This window comes from Camelina sativa, chromosome 7, assembly GCF_030686135.1.
Source record: "Camelina sativa cultivar CO46 ecotype springtype chromosome 7, ASM3068613v1".
Taxonomy (NCBI): Eukaryota; Viridiplantae; Streptophyta; class Magnoliopsida; order Brassicales; family Brassicaceae; genus Camelina; species Camelina sativa.
This window is the reverse complement of record NC_141886.1, coordinates 3,172,382-3,195,772: the sequence shown is the minus strand read 5'-3', so window position 1 is coordinate 3,195,772 and position 23,391 is coordinate 3,172,382. Positions and strand designations below refer to the sequence as shown.

Here is a 23,391-nt window from a genome sequence, read left to right as displayed (position 1 = left end):
TCTGGTCCAAATATTGGTTCGGAAGAATTAGTGTCAGTACCAAGAAGGGCAATATTGCAAATTTAACGAATATTCATACATATATGTATATATGGCCTATACAAAACCAATTTCAAGAAGTACAATCTAATAAGAAGAAACATAGCACGAGAATTTAGCAACCACAAAAAAAGAAAGCAGCACAACGAACTAAATGAGGAGGGATGTTCTCAGAGATCTTGGAAGCACAAAAGGTGGTGGATAACCCTGGTAAGAGAAGCTCCAGACTTATTTTCCACAGTTGAAACCCCCGCAAACGGAGAGGACGATGATGAGAATCAAGGCAATGATGATTGCAAGAACAATCAGTTTTATCTTCATGTTCTGAAACCACATCTTTCTTCTCATTTGAGTTCCTTGTGTTCTGAAATCTTGCGCCTGTAACAGTTTCAGAGTTCAATTATAAGTTTGAAACCCAAGATAACAACAGTGAGGGAGAGCTGCAACTCAAAGCATATATGTGAATGGAACTTGGGACCATTTGCCAAAGATGACTAACCTGTGAGCGAAGGTTTTCGGTTTTGTCCACCAAAAGCTCAATTTTCTCACCACGGTCAAGAACCTGTAAATGAATGAGTTCCACAATGCATAAAAGGATTTGACAGCACAAATATGTCTTTACAACATCGAATCGGACATTCCCATCTACAGTTAAAGCTTGAAAGACCAGAAGATCGTGATACTTAAGTCATACAAGCTAAACCCTGCTGGAAAAATGTTTTTAGAACATAAAATAATTCCGGCAAAAGAACAAGGGTCAGAGAATCAAACCTTCTCAATGTTTTCCATCATGACACCTTTAACTTCAGAAACTTGAGCTTTGACCTTAGCAAGCTTGCTAATCTCATCAGGATGATCCATACAATACTGCATGTGCTCTTTCAGTTTCGACCTTTAGAGCAGCCAACAAATAAGTAGTAAAATGACTAATGCCCCGTGATTAATGTACAAACTTCTCAAATACCAAAATCAAAGAGAACAAATAAAATAAGTACCCAAATTCTTTATTCAAGCTGTTAGCTTGAGCAGTAGCAGCCTTTCCACCACCATATCTCTTGTTAAAATCCTCCTTAACTCGTTCCAAGAAAGCCATAGGAATCTGCCTCCCAGCAGAATCAACTGCAACCACACAATAGGCTGCACAAAACAAAACCAATATCACTTGTAAGAATGTTCACAGTATAATAAAAAGAGAGTACATATCCACCATCAACATCACCCAAAACCCAGCCAGGTATATATATAGTAAAACACTTGAAACAGCCAAAAACACCATGAAATCAAAAACTACACGCAAATAAGCCAAGAATCATAGATCCAGAACACGTATTGCAATAACTCACTAACAGATCCACCAAACACATCACACAGACTAGATCTAACATCAATAAATTATCGCAACGCCATACCAAGAACTATGCTCAATTAGGAAAAAAAAAAAAAAAAAAAATCTAATCCCAAACAATGAAATAAATCGCACTTCTCCACCCAAAACTAGACAAATCGGAAAACAAAAAACAAGTAACGGAGATAGATCGAGAAATATATAGACTTACTGAATCCATTTTCGACGAGGTAATTGAAGGTATGACCATCGCAGTTGTAGGTAAACTTGTTGTTGGAAGAAGGAAGCTTCTGAAGGCACTGAGCAGCGATGGATGTGAAATTGCCTTTGAAATCGGTGAACTCAACGAGGATTACCGTACCTCGAGCCACGAAACTGTAGATCAACGATTGCTGCGCCATTTTTTTTAATTAATCTCCCCCTCCAAAAAAAAAAACGACGCGAATCCGATTCGATTGAACGGAGAAGATCTCGGAGATTTTATATCGGCGAGCGAGCGAGCAGACGAAGAAGCTTAGACAGAGATCTAGAAGACTTAACGCTGAAACGCGTAGAGAATCGAGGACTAAGTGGGGGAGAGAGAGAGAATAAGAAGGAAGACGGTGAGAAAAGAAAAGAAAAAAGCGTAAAACGTAATTGAACAAGAAAAGAAAACAATCAAAAATCAAAACCCTTGAATTTTGAGGATTAAAACGGTAAATTTCAGAAAAATGAAGGACCTAAATAAAAAATTTGGAAATTATTAATTTATTATAATCAACTCGTGTTGGTGTAATGGTATTTTGATAGTTTCAACCTTTCAACGTATAATATTTGAATTTAGTATTGGATAAGCTAAGTTTGAACTTTGACCTTTGAATAATTGGGATGTAGTAGTATTATCTCGAATATATGTCAAAAGATTAAAACTAATCATTTTAAAAAGGTCAATATATCACACTCATTACAATATGGGTTTAGACAACAATTTTTTAAAATTTGTACAAAATTTTGTATATTTGGATTTCTCAAGTAATTCAAGGAGTTAAAGTCGATATTTTCAAAGTTGTGGGAAAGTTTGAAATGTCTAGTCATAATTAAATGATAATCTATACATGCATCCCATGTCCACTCCTATTTATACAAATTTATTGTTTTTGGTTGACTAATATACCTGAATTTTAGCATGTACATCCACCATATATACAGCTCGAACTTTTGAAGTAATTTTTCATATGCATTATTGACACGACTAGGCTAAATCATTTTTTTTTTAAAGAGTCCTAACGTTAATTCTACAGGGGCCACTTTGTTATGCACACCAAAGAGAATAGTACCATATATAGGGGTGTATATGAGGCGAGAGAGATGATCAAATTACACACCCATAAGATATTTGAACAATTTTGTTCGATTGTGACCGTAAAAATACTTGACTTAATGATGTTTATTCTAACTCTCTAGGAGATGTGAGTCTCATGACATATATTGTGAAACAATTATGGAAATTGTGAATGTGATTGAAAATACTAAATTAAACATAAATAAAACACATCAAACTGAAACTAAAGAAACAAAAAAACAATGAGAATTGAGAATGAAAAATAAAGAGTGAGAGAGGGGTTTTATGATTAATCCGTAAAGCGGTAACATCCTGTAGCGGCAGTGCAACCTCGCTTGTATTTGTTATCAGGTTGATCAGGTTTACCATTTGGTCTAGCTGGTCTGTTGTGCTTCAGTGCATCGTAGTTTATATATCTCCACGCTCGAAGAATCCTATGGCTCATCATATCCAAACCTGATCTCATGATCTTCATGATCCTCTCTTTTCCACCGTCAACGCAATTATCACATTTCACCGGGCGAGATCCGACCACCAACGCTGGAGACAAAGCCGACGAGATGATCACAGCGATGATCAATAGCTTCATGTACTTCATCATAGAGATTTTGAAGAGAATGTAAAATTGAGAGAGTAGAAATGGATTTGTTTACGATTTAGTGGTTTGTGATTAAAAACACTTGATTAATCTACATTTTTATAATAGTTTCATTTTTATGTAGGTTCATTGAATATTTGACCAGATTCTTACTCGAAAAAGAAAATCAAAATTACCTTGTAACTAAGAAATGAAAACAGTGCTATAAAAGATGAACCTCCAACATATAAATGATTCATTGGACTTGCTTCGCTCCATAGTCAATGCGTATACTTAATTGGTCAAAAACTCGATAATGATTTCCATAGTATTGATGATGATTAGAAAGAAAGAAAAAACTAGGAAGACTGTATTAGTTAAGTATACCAGTAAATGTATAACAAAATCGAGGGGGTGTACTGAAACATGATTAATTTAATTTAACAAATTAAATGATATTGATGATTTGTGAAAAAATTTATATTATGGTGACATAAGAACTTACTGCTGTTTATTGTGTCTCTTAACTCTTAAGATATCAAAACGAAAATTGTATTTGTTAAATCCATATTGGAAAAATTGATGGGGTGAGAGAGGCTCGAACTCTCGACCTCAGGATCACTCAGTAGCTATGAGACCTACGCGCTAGCCAACTGCGCCACCACCCCATTTGCTATTTAGATTTATCGTTTTATTTTTAACCTATTGAAATAATCAAACATCCGCGGAAGTCAAAAAAGTTGTTGACAGCCCAAAAAATCTAAAATTTCTAGAAGCAACAACTGATATTCAAGAAGAAGACCAACGTTCTTAATACATACTATAAAGATTTAAAGATTATATCCCCCTTCACGTAAAAAAAATACTAAAAAACACATGACCTGGTCAAGAAGAACACAAGACTCTCAGGCAAACATTGGTTGTGTGCTTTATTCAAAACTATAATAATATCTGATGAAGAAAGGGAAATGAGGACCAGAAGAGAGAGGTGAGATCAAATATGTGGAGAGTGAATAGGGAGGGTTTTGCCACAGCGTCATCTTTAGCGAGCGTCCTTGGACAAAAGGCCTTGTGCTTCCACTTTCCTTGCGTTGCGAAGCTCATCAACTCCATCTCCTCTCTCAAACACAGCCGCTGCACCCATTCCCGTCCCTGCCATAATTTTACCAATCAGCCAAAATCCCCAAAAATCATATTCAGACTCCAAACTCAAGATAAAAATAATTCAAGTAAGAACCATACCAATGCACATTGACACTACACCAAAACGGCAGTCTTTTCCACGGCGTTTCATTTCGTGCAACAAAGTAGCAACACAACGTGCTCCTGCAAAAAAAATTAACAAGCATTGGCTTTATGAGCGTTTTATAGTTATATGGACACAGTGGAGGGATTGATAAACTTTGAAGACAACTCATGTCTTTGAGGTTTGAGCGATAGGTCTACTCTATCTAGCCTAGGGCCGACTGCTGCAAATTACAGCTGTTGTGAGTTGGTTATAGAGCCGTTAGTGATGAGATATATCTCTCTGCTGTGGATTTCCTAAGGTTTGGTTGAGAGTTGAGAGTCTCTCATTAATCACGTCTCTATTGTTTGGTGAACTGGAATACGAATAACAGTTTTACAGTCTTATCAGATTATACCTGTGGCGCCCAAAGGATGTCCTATGGCCAGTGCGCCTCCATTGACATTGATTTTCTCTGGGTCAAGTCCCAATTTGTTACGGCAATAAACAAACTGAGATGCAAATGCCTGAACACACAAGGATTCAAAGTTCAAACCAACACGGTTATCATCAGATTGTGCTAGAAGAAACATGTAGTAAGAAGATCATGGAAGTGTTTGCTATATACCTCGTTGATCTCAAACAAGTCGATGTCATCTAGTTCTAAACCAGCCGCCTTAACTGCAGCAGGAATGGCAACTGCTGGACCGATTCCCATGATTGCTGGGTCAACACCAACTGCCGCAAATGTCCTACAAGGTGTCCAACAGTGTCCTACTTAGTAAAAGCCAGAAATGTCTAGAAATACAGCTTCTAGCATATATGTCAACGGAAATTCACAAGGATCTGCAGCATTCAGTTTTTGAGGCTTCTACCACTATAAATACATCAGGACTTGCCACCTACCTGAATACACCAAGAACGGGAAGTCCCTTTTGCATTGCAACACTTCTCTTCATCAGGAGCACGGCTCCTGCACCATCACTTACTTGGCTGGAATTTCCTGTTTGAGACAGAATAAATGAAGCAATGGATTCATATTTCTGATCAACAAAACTGGGTTCTTAGAAATGAAACAATTTATTCCGGAAGTACCAGCAGTTGTGGTGCCATCCTTCTTAAACACTGGCTTCAGCTTTCCAAGAGTAGCAAGGGTTGTGCTTGCTCGGATTCCATCATCAACAGAAACAGTAATAGATTTCTCATCACCTGTCTTTGGGTCAACAAGCTGAAATATAAAAGACAAGTTATTAACTAATTTTAGAACATAAATGAAGTTCCGTGAAGAATGCTCCAGGAGAAGTCTTTAACGTTACAGTTATTGTATGGAGGATCTGGAAAATACCTTGGTCTTAACAGGAATTATCTCATCCTTGAATTTACCAGCAGCAGTAGCTGCAGCTGCCTTTCTGTGCGAGTCAACCTAGCAATATGACTCGGTAATTAGCATCAGGAGATCAAAGTTACAGGTTATTAAAGTAAATAACACACTGCAAAAAGTTCAGTTTGCTTACAGCAGCTTGATCTTGCTCCTGCCTAGAGACACCAAAGCGTTGAGCTACATTTTCTGAAGTCACACCCATAGGAAGAAGACAATTCTGTGCTTGTACAAACTTCTTCACCTGCAATAGCATAATATGTTATATAAGGCGCCATAAACTTAACAGAGCCAGTCAAAGACTCCAGAGAAGAGAGAACTAAGAGACAGTACCGCTGGGTTGACTGAACCTTCCCATGCCATTGGATTGGTAGTCATGGACTCCAAACCAGCCCCGATACCTGCATCCAACATATCGTCAGCTCAGCTCTCTATGATAAAAAAAAAGAGAGGAAAATGGCGTAATCATAGACGGTTATTCACAAACCAATGTCATAAAATCCAGCTTTAATGGCAGCGGCTACATCAGCAACAGCCTGAAGCCCAGAAGAGCACTGTCTATTCACAGTTCTGACGGCCACGGTTTCTGTCAAAGGCCAGAACAGGATGATTATAAAGCAACTAGAAACAAAGATTTTCTCAATCACTATGTTGTACATAGAAGAAGCTGCATACCAGGGAAACCAGCATAGAAGGCAGACATCCTGCATTCACTGGCTCTCTGAGATCCAGGAGCCAAAACAGTACCCACCACAATGTCACCTACTTCACTTGGGTTTATATTTGTCTTCTCTATCAATGCCTGTACCCAGAAGACAACAAATATATAACTAACAAGTAGAAAAGAAATAAGAAGCAACAACAGAAATAGAAGAAGGTAGCTGACAGACCCTCAAAACAGGTGCAAGCAAATCATCCGGATACGTATCCTTGAAGTTGCCACGTTTGGCCTTGCATAGTGGAGTCCTATGTGCCCTGCAATGGATCACAAAGCGTGAACATTTTAATAACAAGAAGTCTTCTTCATAAGCTGTTGAAAAAAAAAACAAAAAAAAAGAGATAGGACTTCATACGCGACAATGACAACATCATCTCCATAGAGAGAGGTCCTCTGATAAGCAGCACTGTCCCCAGCCAAGCAAGCAGAAGCCTGATCAAAAGTCACGTTACAGAGATGATACGAGTATTCATCTTATCAAAAAAGGGCAATATTGCAAATTTAACGAATATTCATACATATATGTATGTATATATGGCCTATACAAAACCAATTTCAAGAAGTACAATCTAATAAGAAGAAACATAGCACGAGCCTGATCAAAAGTCACGTTACAAAGATGATACGTGAATTTTCGAAATAAAGCTTTTGACTTTTATATATAAGACATCACTGGAATTTGCAAACTTTTTAACAGAACACTGGATAATTCAACCCGATCGAATAAGAATCAATCAACCAAACCAACCAATCCCAATCCAAGTCTAACAAATTCAATCTCAATCGAGCTGAAGCTTTAATCATTTCAGCTCAGAGGTATACATCAAATCAAATTATAACTCAGTACCAAAAAAATCCGAAATTCAATACAAAGAGTCCAGATCAAGAACGATCCGGAGTACCCTAGACGATAACAAACACAAGAGAAAGAACAAACCAAGAGATCGCGAGAAATCGAGAGAGAGAGAGAGAGAGCTTACGGAGAGAGAAGCCTCGAAACTGTGAGAAGAAGAAGAACAAGGACGGAGATGTTCAAGAAGAACCCGTTGTCTCTCGATCGCTTTCTCCATATTTTTTTCTCCGATTGATAAAAAAAAAAAAAAAAAGCTTCGATCTGTTTTATCCGAAATGGGATGTGTTGTTGTTGTACAAGAAAACTACACTCCTCCTCCTCGGTCCATGATCCTTTTATAAGGAAGAAGATTTCACTCACCGCTTTTCTCGTTCCTGTTGTGTAAAAGTAATTAATTAATAAATAGTACCAAATTAAGCAATTAATATTAAATATATATATATATATATATATCTTTTTCTTTTATTTGCTTTTAGTAGAGAACCAACATTTTTATTTGTACACAAATTCTTATCATTTTCTTTTTTTTCGACAGTGACAAAAGTTCTTATCTTATATTGTAATAATTTTTGACGACAAAAAAAATATATATATATATATATATATATTGTAATAATTTAAAAAAAAGTTTAGCCTTCACCTTAAACTTATTATACTAGAAGAGAACTTTGATATTAATGTCGTCTTTGATAACAAAAATTGTGGTATGGTGACTGTTAATAATAATATTGTGAAATAATTGATGATAATGATAAGGTAATGAGTATGAGAGAAAGAAGAAGATAAGATTAGGCGTGACGTTTGCCCCCGCCCCGTCTTGGGGCTTTGAACTGCGTGCCGTGTTTACATTTCAATCTTCTTCTTCTTCTGGATCTTAACCTTCTTACTATTTATCATGGTCACTCCCAACTTTTTCTGATAATTTCTATTTACGCCTTATAGTTTAATTGAGTATTTAACAACCCTATTGAATATTGATTCTCGATCGCCATTTTCCGTTTTAATTTTTTTTTTTTTTTTTTTTGTCGACCTATTAACCTAATCCCTACATTCGTAGGGAGCAGAACTCGATCTCTGGTGTGATAGTGCCTTGTGTATTAAGGACTTGCCTTTGACCACTGCACTATGATCCCTGGTCCGGGAAGTCCTCGTGTTGCATCCCTTCCTCTTTTGTGATTTTTCTTCTTTTTCTCCAACGCAAAGCTTAAGTGGAACTGTGATCGTTAAGTTTACAATTAAAAAACAAAGGAGTTTAGCTCGTTTAAACGAAGTATATATGAAGCACAATCTCCTTTTCTTGTTTTTTTTTTAAATTACGTAAAACATATTTTGTTGTCAGACCACGACTGTCTACATATGTGTATATATTTGTAGGTGGTTAGGAGCAAACTAATCAAACCCTAGATGATATAAGAGTTATAATTATACACTCTCAGCATTTTTAACAACAATGACCCCAATCGATATGTATTACTCATTTTACAAGTTAATAAAAAATATAATAATCGACAAAAGCCACCCCTTCAACCGTACAGCTTACATTTGCTCTTTAATTTATTGGTTTTTACTTCCTTGGGTAGGGTTTAGTTTCATCGGTTGGGTTGCAACTTGCAAGGCAGCTGACGATGACCCAAGAGCCAATCAACAATCTCCGTAAACGATAGCCGTATCGCCATATCAAACGACCAACATTGCGTCGTCATCTAACTTCTCCACCCATGATCACGTTGTTTTAACACCGAAAGGTATCAACGTATTGTTCACAATTCTAGCTACCTTTTATCTAACAACCATCAAAGATGAGAAACACAAGCACGGTGGATATAGAATTTGCTTCTGTAGGAATTAGGAAATATAATGAAAGTGCCGCCAATGATGGCAGAATGGCACAGCAATGAATACGAAATGATAAAAATCAACCTGCACCTAACAGAGGAGATTAAGGCTCTCTTTCTATACTCAGTTGAATTAGTTTTTGATAATTTTTTTTTTACACTAAATTTTTTGATCAAACTATATTATTGAACATGTAATGTTGGGATTTGTAGTTTTGCTATGTGTGTGACGAGAATCTCTAACACAATCTCGTTACGACTTAGGAGGGTCACTGAAAATGACAATGGAGAGATTTACTTTGAACAACGACAAACAAAAGCGTAACTGAGCGTTAACATGCATTGTGCTTGTCTAGTGGTTGTGACTTAAAACTTGGCGTTCGTAACTTCTTCGCATCTAGTTGCCATTTGTCAACTTAGATATTGGTTCTTACATATAATTTAGACGTCATTTTTTTAAGTAGATAAGGGATTATTTTATCTTAAACATCTATCAAATTTCTAATTAATTATTTTAAACAATATCTTAACAATTTTTTTTTTCAATTTTATCTTTGTTTTTATCTGATAAAATTTGTGTTGGCAAGAGAATCTGTACAAACACACTAGAAAAGTTAATAAGAAAAAGTTAAATTGTCTTGGTCAACTTACAATTACTGTATGTCCAAATCTTATCCCTATATTAGTAAAAAAAAAGTACAACTTCTCGTTAGCCGAAAATGTCATTGTAACTTACACTAAAATACATAGTCATTAAAGGTAGAATAGTCCTTTAACAGGAATTGGGTCGGGTTTAAATTATTAAATACCCGGAAATTTCCAATCGGATACTTAGTATAGAATCTTAAAACACGTTTGCTAAATTTCCTAAACGGGTTCAAAAGTTTATTTCATCGGGTCAAAGAAACACGAGTGTATTTGTTATCGGATCTTAATAACACATGAAACCCTAGATAAATCGATAATAAAATATACATGTCAGCCTCTTTCGAATCAATGATAACCTAGAGGTCTCCTCTTAGATCAAGCAGAGGAGGCGGCAGTGAAGAATCTTTTATCATGTTTTCATTCGATTAAGATCAACTCGAGTGATGAAACCAATCTGCATCCAAATGTAAATTTGACTACATATGCTAGGTTTTTTTTTTTTTTTCTTTGATTCATAGCTATCGATATGATTCTGGGTTTTTTTTTTTGTTTCCTTAGTGGAGCTGTGTTTGATTCCGGTGGATGGTAAGATATTACGGCATTTGTAGCTCAGGTATTGCTTTGTGATTCTTATCGTTTTGAATTTTCTAATTCTTTGATTCCTTATTGGATTCTGAGTAATTCCTTTTTTTTTTTAGGATAGAGTGAGAACGACGAGAATAACCTTGATTTCTTATAATTCGATTTCGTGTTGGTAAATTCAGCATCTGTCGTTAAGTTATTAATGCTTTTGTTATCAATTTTATAGATCTGATGGTAAATTTTTGTGTAGGTCTCCTTTGATATGTAAAATTGTTTCTGGTTTTTGAGTTTGAAATTCTTAGTTTAACTCATGAATGTCTTTGCTTATAGTGTTTTAGAGTGATTAAGGTTCATAAGTTTCTGTTGGAGAGCTCCACCACGATGACTATGGTGTGTTGTTGGCGATGATGCTCATGGTGGAAAATTAAATTGGAGAAGCTTAACAAGGTTTATAATTCAAAGCAGATTTATCTCAAATGATTTAGTGTCATATGATCTGAAAATTGTTTTTTTTTTTTTTACTTTGTAAATTAGGATTCAAGAGGTTTCAGATGGTTCTGCATACGCACAAAAGAGATGACCTTTAAGTGATTCATTGGAAAGCCTCTTGGAAGGGGCACGTCTTTCTCGCGGGTCAGTATGCCTTTGATTCAATTAGTCTCTTTTGTAGAATTTTATATTTTTCTCGCGGGTCAGTATCACTAATCTCTAGAATTTTATATTTTTGTTGATTATTTGAACTTACTTCTAGAAAATCTCTTTAAGATCCTTCACTGTTTTTATTTACCAATCTCACACATATACAAAAATATAACCCTGATAAATCAAATTGTTGCTTTAAAGGTTCTTTTCGAGAGCCAGCTTCAACAATCATAAGTCGAACATCTTCTCAGGAGAGAAGTAGAGATAAAGTCTCTCATCTTCAACATAAAGAATCTACATTGGTTATCTCTACGATCAAGTAAGTTCAATTTCGTTGACTAATAAAATATGTATAAGCTCTTGGCCATAACACACTTCCTTTGTTTTGTTGCAGAACATAGTTTATTTGATACTTTAGTATGCTTCTAAAGTGATAAGAACTTAAGAAATGCAGATATATCAACGAGAGACGACGACTTGCAACCGTGAGTTCTTCTTTTGACTTTTTGACGTCTCAAATTAGTTTGTTGTATAAAAATTGATGTTAATCGTGCATGTATGTTGCATCGTTAGAAAAGGGCTGCCATCTATAATCTATTGCCATGGCAAGCACGTTATTAAATATATAAAGCCAGAAAAATGGTTAATGCTCATGTGATAAGCCACGGGATGATTCTAATTTTGTGTTTAATGGTTCATGTTTGTATGTAAACATGTTTGTTGGGTGTGACAGCTTAGTTTCAGATATGGTCACAATGCTTGCTCTACTGCAATTTTTGTATGTTATTTCATAGTGCTCAATAAAAGGTATAAGTGTATCTGCTTAAATAATTTGTAGAGCAATCTGATCTTTATGATCTTTGGTTTTTGTCTGTGAAGATTATAAAATTGGTGGTGGTAGATTAGCTAAGAAATTTAAAATCTTCATGTGAGAATAAAGTAGTATATTTTGGATTCTCTTATGCAGGTATAGTTGTATTAATGTGACTTCACATTTTGGGTTCGGTGGTTCCATTCCACAAAGATGCATCACTATTGAACTGCAAAATATCCAAAATATGGAGAAGGAATAAACATGGAGAAGATTTGAGAAAGTTTCAGTACAACACTACAGTAGAAGAGAAGCATATAATAAGTAGAGAATAAGTGAAGGTGATGAGACAGATATGTGTACCTTTCGTTTATATAAATTTTGGTAATACTGTACCAAGCCCACATAGTTTACTTAGATTTAATATATTTAGTCCATTACGTATATACATACTTATATTAACCAAAAATATATATTTCATGTATTTATATTGATCATTTTAAAAACATACTATTAGAATAGATAATGTTTTAGAAATTTATTTTGTATCACAAAAATTGATTTTTTTGTATTTTTTATTAATTAATGCTCTTAAATGGTAGATTTCAAGATTTATTAATTGAGAATTTAAAATTTTGATAAAAAAAAAATTGATTAAGTATGTTATTATAAACAAAAATACATTTATGACTTAACATTAATTGTTTTCTTAATCTACGTGAAATTTTTTTAAAAATCATCTTTTTCTAATACACAAGAGTATCTTAAACTTAATTACTTGCACAATATTTACATGTATTTACTTTTTATACATTAATATCATTTACTCGTTATTTTTATTCTTTTTAATCCAAATTTACGATATTTCGTCGACGTAAGTACTTGCGGCTGTGCCAACCACAAATACGTGTGTTCGTTTGGTTGTCGCAGATACCTGCATTATGACACTGCGATCTGCATTCAATATTTTTCAACGTTATTTTGATTCAGTGGTCAAAAACGTAAATGCAGTCGCAGCCGCTTTTTTCAACCAAACGAACAAGCCAAAGTTAATACTTCTTATGTTTTTTATATCTTTTATTGTGTTAAAACTCAATATATTATCATTTGCTTGCTTATTTTTTTTTCTTCCCCTACTTTATACAAATTTATTAAAAATATATGATTCACCATAATTGACTGTACTAAAATATAATATATTTCAATTTGTTATGAACTATATAGATATCTGTAAATATTCTCGCGCGCTGTAGCACGGATGCGATCCTAGTTACATTCCTCAAATCGTATCTATTTTTTTAGTAAAGAAAATAGATTAACTCAGGAAATTGACATTTTTAGTTCTATGCATATATTTTTTTTGTCCCAACTCAATTTAGATTAGATAAAAAGATATAATCCCATCTTCTTTTTATTGGGACACACACTATAAATACTCTCTTATCTTATTCTGTCATATTGAATTTTTGATAATACATACACATATAAAGTATATATTTCTTTTATATGTAAAATCCAACACATAATTAAATAAATCATTAAAATACCACGTGTAATTGTAGACTATGATGTAATGTGGCAAAATGTCATAATATAAATTATAGAAGTAATATTCATCATTGATTCAAGCCGAAATGAAAATTAAGTAGTAGATGAAAAAAAGAATCCTACATTTATTTCTCTACTTATTCAACTAAAATAATGAAAAATAATCTTATTCCATCTTAATAGGATCCTTGCATATTCTTTTTAATAAAGTACTTTCCATGTGGATTAATTAGAGAAAAGATTGTGTTTCCCATTTTTGTTGAATAAATAAATACATATATTCATATCTTTGTAACCCTATGTATAAATAAGAAGCCTAATCGCTTTCTCTTCCCTTCATCCCACAAAAAAAGCCAAAGAAGAGAGAAATGGCGTCTAGGTTTCTGATTCTTTGTGCGTTGCCTCTCTTCTTCGTCCTCGCCGCTTCTATGACGCAATATCCCAGTCAAGAAAAAGTATTTGACGTCAGAAACTACGGTGCTTACAGCGACGGCAAAAGAGACAATGGTATGGCGTTTACAAAGGCGTGGAACGACGCTTGCCAGTGGAGTAGCGGAAGATCAACGGTCTATATTCCTCCCGGAGTATTCTATCTCCGTCAAGTAACGTTCGCTGGTCCTTGCAAAAACTCTATTACTTTTATGGTCAAAGGAACTTTATTAGCTCCTCGGAATCCTAGCCTCATCAACCAGGATGAATGGATACTTTTCGAGTACGTCGATAGCCTCACCGTCACTGGCGGCGGGTTACTTGACGGCCAAGGGTCTTATTCTTGGCCACTCAATGATTGTAACAAAAACAGTAATTGTCGTTCACTAGCTATGAACATTGGGTTTGCCTTCGTTAGATCCTCCAGGATCGACGGCCTAAGATCTATCAACAGCAAAATGGGACATTTCAACATATACGGTGTCAATGATTTCAACATTTCAGGCGTTACCATCACTGCTCCCGGAGATAGCCCTAACACGGACGGAATCAAGATCGGGAGATCTAGCAATATGCATATCCACAACGTCACTATTGGAACCGGTGACGATTGCATCGCAATCCTTGACGGAACCACCAATTTGGATATCTCTCATGTCAGGTAACTGAAACTCTAACTCATGAATCTCAACTAGCTGAAACATTTTTACATTGAAATTAACGAAAAAAACATAGATGAAGATTTTGATTTTGATTTTTTTTTTAAAGATTTTTATTTTAAAACTAGTTTATTTTTGTCCCTATTTATTTAGTGAACCATTTTTTTCCTTGAACTTTTGTTATTTGTTACTTTGTTAGTCTAACAACTTTGAATGAGCTGGCCCCCTTATTTATTTTACAGTAATTTGTAAAAATTGAGAATAGTATATATATTTCTTTTGCAAAAAAAAAATAAATAAATTAAAGTGAAGCCATATGCAACCTTAGCTTAATCAATCTAAGCCTCATAATATAAACAGGTGCGGACCAGGGCACGGGATTAGTGTGGGGAGCCTCGGGAGATACAAAGATGAGAAAAACGTGCAGGGCTTAACCGTCAGAGACTCGGTTTTCATCGGCACAACCGACGGTTTACGCATCAAAACATGGGCTAAGTCGATCTCGGAGATCTCGGTTTCGAATTTCTTGTACGAGAATATCCTAATGATCAATGTTGGAAACCCTATCATCATTGATCAGCAGTATTGTCCAAACGGACAATGCGACAGTTCTGGAAAGTATGCGTCTCATGTTCAGATCAAAGATGTGAAGTACAACAAAATTTGGGGAACTTCGACGAGCAAAGAGGCTTTGAAGATGCAATGTAGTAAAACGTTTCCTTGTCAAGACGTTGAGCTCTCAGACATCAACTTGAAGTACGTTGGACCCGACGGTATAGTCACGGCTTTGTGTCAAAACGTTGGTGGTTCCATTCGTGGCAAGATTGTGCCGGGAAATTGCCAGATTTGATCATTTATTCGAACATTGGTTATTGGATTTTCAGATTTTTTTTTCATTTTTTTTTCCAGGACTATTAGGTTTTGTTTCGATGCAATACTGGAAGCTACTAAAAACCTAATTAAACATCCAAATAAATTTTGGGATGTGAATGGTTTGCTACGGTATATAAACGCATCCTTTGTGGAAAAGATAAAAAAGACTTGGTCCTAATTTAGATCTCGACCGACCTTTTAATTCATCCCTACTTATTCGTAATATGTACTTTCCGTTTTAAGAAAAACACATCTTGTAAATTCACCAATTATTTATAAAAAAAATTATTTTTATTATTTTTATTTTATTATGGTGGATTTCACGAGATATTATTAAACTCTTATAAATCAACAGATATTAAATTTTGGAATCTCCATCTATATTAACATTTTTGCAGTAGTTTTGGTTAAGAAGGCTTGGAGTTAAGATATATTTACATCTCATACCATTGTAATTAAAACATTTTTTAAAAAAAAATTGAAATAAGCAATAATCGGGTATGGAAATAAATATTTTCCTAAAATATCTAAACAAAATTAATTTCTGTTTTCATTTTTTAATCACAAGTTTTAAATCTATATATTATTGGATATGGAATTTTAAAATAGTAAGATAGATTACTAAATTGATAAGCAAATGAAATTTCTTGATAATAAAGGTATATAGTTAATTATGGAAAAATACTTAGGTTCACCCCTAGGGGTGAACCTTTGTATTCACCTCATCTCCTCTCAACCAATCAGAATGTTCTATCTAATATTTCATTTAAAAAATAAATCAAAATTAAATTAAAAATCAAAACAAATGAAGGAAACAAATTCTATATACTTTATTTAAGGAAAATTAAATATTGGTTTGGTTTAGATTTTACAATTAAACGAGTTTATATATCGGTTTGGGTTTATAAATGAGAATTAGGGTTTAGATTTTACAATTAAAACGAAACTATATGTCAGTTTGGGTTTAAAAATGAGGTGGTTAGGGTTTAGATTTTACAATTAGAACAAAATAATATGTCGGTTTGCGTTTACAAATGAGGTGGTTAGGGTTTAGATTTTACAATTAGAACGAAATTATATGTCGGTTTGGGTTTACAAATGAGATGGTTAAAGTTTAGATTTTACAATTAATACGAAACTATATGTCGGATTGAATTTACAAATGAGATGGTTAGGGTTTAGATTTTACAATTAGAATGAAATTATATGTCTGTTTGAGTTTATAAATAAAATGGTTAGGGTTCAAATTTTATAATTAGAATTAAATTATATATCGGTTTGGGTTTATAAAAGAATGTTTTAAGTTTTAAATTTTATAATAATGTATACAGATTTTATTTCCTTATTTTAGAAAGGGGTGAATGAAGAGATTCACTTAGGGGTGAACCCAAGTATTTATACTATTAATTGGGAAGCACACTTAGGGATAAAATAAAAACAAAAAACCATGTATGACATACAATGCCCCTACTACATAAAAAAGCAAAGAACAAGGAAAAAAATATTCGAGAGTACAAAGGTAATCTTTTTGAGTAGAAACACGCTGAACCAAAGTGTTTGGACATAAGCTTATTCGGATCTTAGATATTGTATATGCATGTCCAAACATGTAAGTTCTCGCAAACCTGTGAGTAAAATTAAATTCAAACAGATTATTTGCAAATACCAATCTTAATATTCATTAGTCATATAAACTCCAACAAATCAGGGATTCTAAACAAAACTGTTTTAGACAACTTACCATTCACCACAAACGTCACCATAGTAAATAATTGCCATATCTGTTCGTCAATTATTCAGCAAAAAACACAGCGAATCCAAACAGCTTTGTTTTAATTATATACCATAACAATTATGTTGCCATAATCATCACCATAGTAAATTATTTCCATATCGTAATTTAATCTGCTAAAATTATGCGACTGAAAACAATATTGATTTCAAAAACTTACCATAATATCAATCATGTTAAACAAAAACAGTTACGATATTAATGCAATCAACAATCATCCTCTACCATATCTCTTCAAACAAATAAGAAAATGAAAACATTCACTGAAAAATCTAGAATTGATTTTCCGAATATTCTACAATTACCACAATCGCAACAACTCAACTAAAACTTCTATATAAACAAGAGAATACGGCATACACTTAAAAACACATGAAACGTAGAAAAATAGATCAGAAATTCACCTTAGTAGAAGAGATGGCTTCCAATGATGGTTTCACTCATGTCTCCGAACTTAAGGCCTTCAAAACAACATGGAAAATAAGAGTCAACATTGTGCATATGTAGAAGCAGTATACCACATACACTATAGAGACTCTAGAGATGATTTTGGCTCATACCGCAGTAAGTTTATTATTTTTACAAAAACTTTTAAAATATTTTATATATGTTCCAATGATCTTGGAAGGTTTTCTAAATATATAATTTCGTTATTTCTCATTATTAGGGTACCCTCATTCATGCTATTGTTAAGAAGCAGCACTTGAACAAGTTTCAACGGTGTATTGTCTTTGGTGAGTGGCGAATAATAGAGAACTTTCAACTTACAAGAGCCTCCTGAAAGTTTCAGGATAGGTACGTATAATGTATTGTTTGTTTAAATTATATATAGCTTAATATTTCTAATATTAGTATTGAATATTTTTTAATATTTTCTAATGCAAATGTTGTTGGCCAAGTGCTTTCTATTGGTGACATGAAAACGTCAGAGTTCAGTGACAAACCGAAAAAGAGATTAGAGGTTGAGCTGCGAGACACAAGATAGTGATTATAGATTTTCTCTCTTGAGAAAGAGCTAAAAACATAATAAAGACAAAATATTTTCAATGCAGTGACCAGCATCTGTCATGTACTTTGTGTGGAAAGTTTGATGACAATAATTGGACAGCATGTCATGATGCAAATGAAGCAATGATCATTACAAGATTTTGATTGTTGATAAAGACGGAAACCATCATAAGGAAACTATGAATGTTGTTTTCAAAGAAGTGTTTCAGAATTTGAAATAACTCTTAGAAATCATTCATCAAGGTAAGAATATTTCTTTAGTGTTTTCTGTATTTTAACATTTTTAAGGTTTAAATTTCTACGTATTTTTAAATATATAACCTATACCACTTCTGATATTCGAAAAGGATATTACAATGGATGAAAAGACTGTCGAAGATGGTGTAGAGGAGTATGGTTTTTGTTACAGAGAAACGTTTTTGTGAAGGAATTTCGTTGTATGTATTATCTCAAGGATAAATGATTTATCTTTATTGTCAAGATTATTTTGTAATAAGTTAATGTGGTTTTTTCTGTTTGAAGTATACCTACTGTATCTATCGTAAGTTTATTTCAAAAAAAAAAAATCCATACTATTAAAAACTTTTGTTTTCTATAAATAAATATTTGATTCCTTTGTTAGATTTTTAAAAATATCAAATATAAACTATTTTCTTTAATTATTCTTTGTCAGTCATATATAATCACAAAACAGAGACAAGATTAAAAAGCAACACATTGAGGTGAATATGAAGCATGAAAAACTTACAAGTAACAAATGATGATGTATTCTTTATTCCACATCCAGTTTGTTAGTGTACTCATCTTAATGTAAAAACAGAATTAGCCTAAAAAAACAAATTCGTATTAGAGTTTAGTATACTTTAAAACCCGTAATTATTTAAACTTAAAATAGATTTCGTTACTTATCTTGGATATTGTAGTCCTCAACTGTTTCATATCCTGAAAAGGTCAATAAAACCCAGAATTAAAAAGAAGAACTGACAAGTATACAATGTAGTTTTATAAAATTTTGATAAAAAGAATATGAAGCAAACTTATTTCTAAAGGATCAACAAGTCTCATACCGGATTTACATTGGACAAATTCCACGTCAAGGCTATATTCAAACGAAATGCATCAATTAGATTACAAATCAAATAATAAATTAAGTTGTTGGTTTAATTAGAGAAATAGATCCAACTATTAACTTACCAGTTCAATCGATTTCCAGTAACATCAAAAAGCAGTTATTGTAGTGGTGGATCTGAGTTTGTCCTAGGGAAATCGGTTGACCTGTTTGATGAATTAACAACAATTCTGTTTAGAATGCTACTTTTTTGGAAAAAAATAAGATATTAAAATCTTCAAAACCAACAAAAACCAGGTTTAAAACAATCTGTAAGAATACATATCTCACATCGAAAATCCATTAAAACGATAGACAAAAAGTATGTGAGAAGGCAAATAACAAATTCAATTATTAAACGAAATTGAAACAACAGTTCCAACTGTTAACTTACCTGTTCAGACAATCAGTACTCTAACTACGAAAAAGATATTGAAGAAGTATCTGGATTTCAGAAAAAAAGAGAATAATGATTTAGATTCAGCTGTAATCGTATATGCTTCGTTGAGAATAAGAGTCGAAGAGGAGTGGAGAAAAAGACCCAATTTTGTATGTCCTTTCGTTCTCTTCTTTTTTTTTCTTTTCACAAAACACCTAATAACATTTCATGGGTGTTACGGCCCAGTTAAAGTGAAATCATACATGCTCATTAACATGTTGTGGGTATTATTTACAAAATGACCCAATAGGCCAATACTAACACTAATTCCATTATTTTATAAAAATTACAACTAAACTTAAAAAAACTTATGATAAATAATAATCATACAATCACAAAAATCTAAAATTAAACAAGAAATAGTTTGAGAAGAAAAAAATTCAAAATAAACCCCGCACGTTTTGGTTAAAATTAAAATAAACCCCGCAGGAATTTTTCTAGCATAAGTTCAAAATAAAAATTAAATACATAATATGTTATATAACAATTAAAATTTTTAAACTAGATGAATCATATATAAATTAACAAGAAGAAAAAAGTCAATTAATTTTGTAATATTTATATTATAGCATATGATATATAAATATATTATATTTGTGTTTGTGTTACTCCATACGGGATGTCAAAAAATTCCTGTTTTTGCCTAAATGTCATTTCTAATCAGAAATAAAAAGTACCTCATGCAATAGGAATTTAGGAAAGAATGTATGACACAATTGGATGGGACATGACGAAACGGAAAAGGAATTACATCCACCCTTAAATATTTGGATTTGTCTAAAACAGGATTTAGAAAATCGAACGAGATAGTTTGATGATAGAGCTTTAATCGAGTTTCCGGATTGGATTCGGATTCGCCTCAAAGATTATCGGGTGAATCATATCAATTTGCTGGAATCGATTTTTGTTTTGGACACACCTCTTTGTGTTTGTCGTTTCATCTTTTTTCTTTGTTTTTTTTTCCAGTACATATAATTGTTAATGAATATTGGACCCAATAATGATCCAACTTTTTACAACAAACGAACCATCTCCAAAATAAATTTGGACATCAATATTAATGACCTATTACGTTTGCTATAACATTTTAACATATAGACTTACATAATCTTTAATTTTATTACAAATTAACAGTATAAAAGTTTCTAAATATTAAAAAAAATGTCCTCGCACGTACGTGCGGGTCGATCACTAGTTGTTCTTAATTATGGCACTTACAATGATACATGTTAGCATATTCCAAAATAATTTTCTAAATCCTATAAAACATATTGGAAATGATTATTTCTTTAAGATATTTCCAATTTCTAACCAAGATTTTTGGAAATCACTCATAGAAAAATCCGTACCATTTTCTTAAACTACTATAAATACTTCTCATAAGCAAACCAGTTCTTCTACGACAACGTTAAACGCCAACGAAAAATTGATTTATGTGCTACTTATTATGTCTTTTTTACTTTTCCTGTTTTCATATTTTGTCCTCTCTAATATCGTTTTTTTTTCTTTTCTATATTAGGGTGTTAGGACTTAGGATCCATGATTATGTCAATATGTTTTATGGATTGTCAAATTCGTGAGTACAGTTATTGATTTACATTATACTTTGATATAATATCCTCATTTATTGTATTTTTATGTTTTTGTAATCACTATTCCATATACTTCATAGGCTTTTCTAAAGATTAATAGTTAAAGAACAAAAATTGTCTTATGGTACAACACGGAGTAAATCCTAGAATGCAAACCTTTGATGATCCTTTGATGATTTACATGTTGACAATATCAAAAGATACTCAATTCTACGTCAATAATAAATTATTATGGACGGGGTCAAATGGCGAGTCGATACGGGTAATCATCATTTCATTTGTTTGGTTTATTAATATAAGAATATTACATATATAATTAAATTGATTAAATTATGATCATGTAAAAAAAAATATCTCGCGGACGGGTCAAATGGTGAGCCAATACGGTTAATCATCAGTTCATTTGTTTGGTTTAAAAATATGAGAATATTACATATATAATATTAAATTGATCAAATAACGATTATGTAAAAAAAAACTATCTCATAGTATACTAAAATATACTAAAATTAACCACTAAAATATATTTACAAAAACTTAAACAATAAATATATACAACGTTTATTTAAACTAGGACTCAGACCCCGCGATGTCGCGGGGGAAGTACTTTAGAAAAAAATAAATAAAATTTAAAATCATACATTATGAAATCATTTGAATTTAATAAAATAGTTTGAATACATAAATATTAAACATAAACTGTTACTAAAACACAACCATCAAAATGAAAGCATATAACAAAAATCATTATGTAGAATAGACGCAATTTTGCAAAAAAATATTATTTAAAGTATTATAAATATAAGGTTTTTTTATGAAGAATTATGGTAAAGCTACAATTAAAAAAATCATTATGAAAAAGTGATCCTAACTGAGAATATTGAACTAATGGTTGTAATGAGTAAATATAATTTTCTATTAAATAATTATAATTAAAAACAAAATAATATAAATTTTAAATATTAAAATAGTTTTTAACAAAAAGTTACGATAAATAGACGCAAAGCAACAATAAATTCTATATTAAGTTTTATTAAATTTCTATATTGCTATAATTACTTCTAAAATCTGAGTTAAATTATAGAATAACATTGAATATTAGATATTAATATTCAAATTATTTAGATTAAACATAAAACAGAAAATTTGTTTCAACGCACAATGATTTGTTAGTTATTGATGAAAAGACAAATATATAGAAAGTTCAAAATACATGACTATTTAAATAGACACACCTATTAGACCGAAAAGTTTTGATGAAAAAATATGAATAAAATATAATGAAAAGACACAATTCTAAAATGAACATATACAACTGTTTGAGTTTAATAAAAGGAATAAAAACAATTTTCTTACAAAAAAATACTAAGCAAAGTCGCAACTGCTGTTAGTATTTACTCAGATTGTTATTCTTATTTTTAAATATTAAACTATTTTTTAACACAAAGTTACGGTAAAAATAGTGGCAACTATAAATTCTATATTAAGTTGTATTAAATTTCTCTACTGCTATAATCATTTCTAAAATTTTAGTTAGATTATAGAAAACGTTGAATATTAGATATTAATATTTAATTATTTAGATTCAACATAAAATGAAAAATTTGTTTCAACGAATTTGTTAGTTACTGATGAAGAAACAAATATAAAGAGAGTTCTAAAGACATGACTATTTAAATAGATATACCTATTAGACCGAAAAATTGTGATGAAAAGATATAAATAAAATATAGTGAAAAGACACAACTTTACAATGAACAGATACAATCGTTTGAATTAAAAAAAAATTATGAAAAGGTGCTACGAAAATCGCAAATGTTGTGTCTGCACTTGATTTCACCTAATAACCCATATAAACTGCTTTTAAATAGAAGACATCTTTATTACCATATTAAGAAGTCAAATTAAAAAACTCACTATATAATCCATCTAACTCTTGAAAAAAAACTCTAGTTATTTTCATAAATTT

General features: G+C 32.3%; 4 protein-coding genes, 1 long non-coding RNA gene and 1 other non-coding gene across 9 annotated transcripts; 2 read left to right on the top strand and 4 right to left on the bottom strand.

The window, feature by feature from the left end:
• Positions 1–31: 31 nt before the first annotated feature.
• LOC104700142 (vesicle-associated membrane protein 722) lies at positions 32–2,043 on the bottom strand. The gene is made up of 5 exons (XM_010415610.3): positions 1,596–2,043; positions 1,035–1,176; positions 811–931; positions 539–601; positions 32–417 (listed from the first exon to the last, which is right to left on the bottom strand). Exons 1-5 carry the CDS (start codon positions 1,783–1,785, stop codon positions 268–270), a joined length of 666 nt encoding a protein of 221 aa, XP_010413912.2. The 5' UTR covers positions 1,786–2,043; the 3' UTR covers positions 32–267.
• Positions 2,044–2,849: 806 nt separating this feature from the next.
• On the bottom strand, positions 2,850–3,396 carry LOC104700141 (protein RALF-like 18). The gene has a single exon (XM_010415609.3). It carries the CDS (start codon positions 3,304–3,306, stop codon positions 2,995–2,997), a length of 312 nt encoding a protein of 103 aa, XP_010413911.1. The 5' UTR covers positions 3,307–3,396; the 3' UTR covers positions 2,850–2,994.
• A 469-nt stretch (positions 3,397–3,865) lies between these two features.
• Positions 3,866–3,950, bottom strand: TRNAM-CAU (transfer RNA methionine (anticodon CAU)). The gene is given in 2 exon segments: positions 3,866–3,901; positions 3,913–3,950. It is a non-coding gene; the product is annotated as a tRNA-Met (tRNA).
• A 98-nt stretch (positions 3,951–4,048) lies between these two features.
• LOC104700143 (3-ketoacyl-CoA thiolase 2, peroxisomal) lies at positions 4,049–7,903 on the bottom strand. The gene is made up of 14 exons (XM_010415612.3): positions 7,584–7,903; positions 6,959–7,035; positions 6,776–6,860; positions 6,561–6,687; positions 6,373–6,471; positions 6,219–6,286; positions 6,022–6,129; positions 5,853–5,930; positions 5,603–5,735; positions 5,414–5,510; positions 5,136–5,259; positions 4,926–5,034; positions 4,525–4,608; positions 4,049–4,434 (listed from the first exon to the last, which is right to left on the bottom strand). The coding sequence occupies exons 1-14, from the start codon at positions 7,671–7,673 to the stop codon at positions 4,325–4,327; spliced, it is 1,389 nt and encodes a 462-aa protein (XP_010413914.1). The 5' UTR covers positions 7,674–7,903; the 3' UTR covers positions 4,049–4,324.
• Positions 7,904–10,098: 2,195 nt separating this feature from the next.
• On the top strand, positions 10,099–12,511 carry LOC104700139 (uncharacterized). Of its 4 annotated transcripts, none has more exons than XR_015560727.1 (8): positions 10,099–10,405; positions 10,498–10,552; positions 10,643–10,693; positions 10,852–10,968; positions 11,056–11,154; positions 11,365–11,482; positions 11,558–11,648; positions 12,131–12,511. It is a non-coding gene; the product is annotated as an uncharacterized LOC104700139 (long non-coding RNA). The 4 variants fall into 4 exon arrangements; XR_753518.3 differs by having other exon boundaries at positions 10,638–10,693; XR_015560728.1 differs by lacking the exon at positions 10,643–10,693.
• Positions 12,512–13,831: 1,320 nt separating this feature from the next.
• On the top strand, positions 13,832–15,671 carry LOC104700137 (exopolygalacturonase-like). Its single transcript, XM_010415605.3, has 2 exons — positions 13,832–14,612; positions 14,971–15,671. Exons 1-2 carry the CDS (start codon positions 13,891–13,893, stop codon positions 15,458–15,460), a joined length of 1,212 nt encoding a protein of 403 aa, XP_010413907.2. The 5' UTR covers positions 13,832–13,890; the 3' UTR covers positions 15,461–15,671.
• The last annotated feature ends 7,720 nt before the right edge of the window (positions 15,672–23,391 follow it).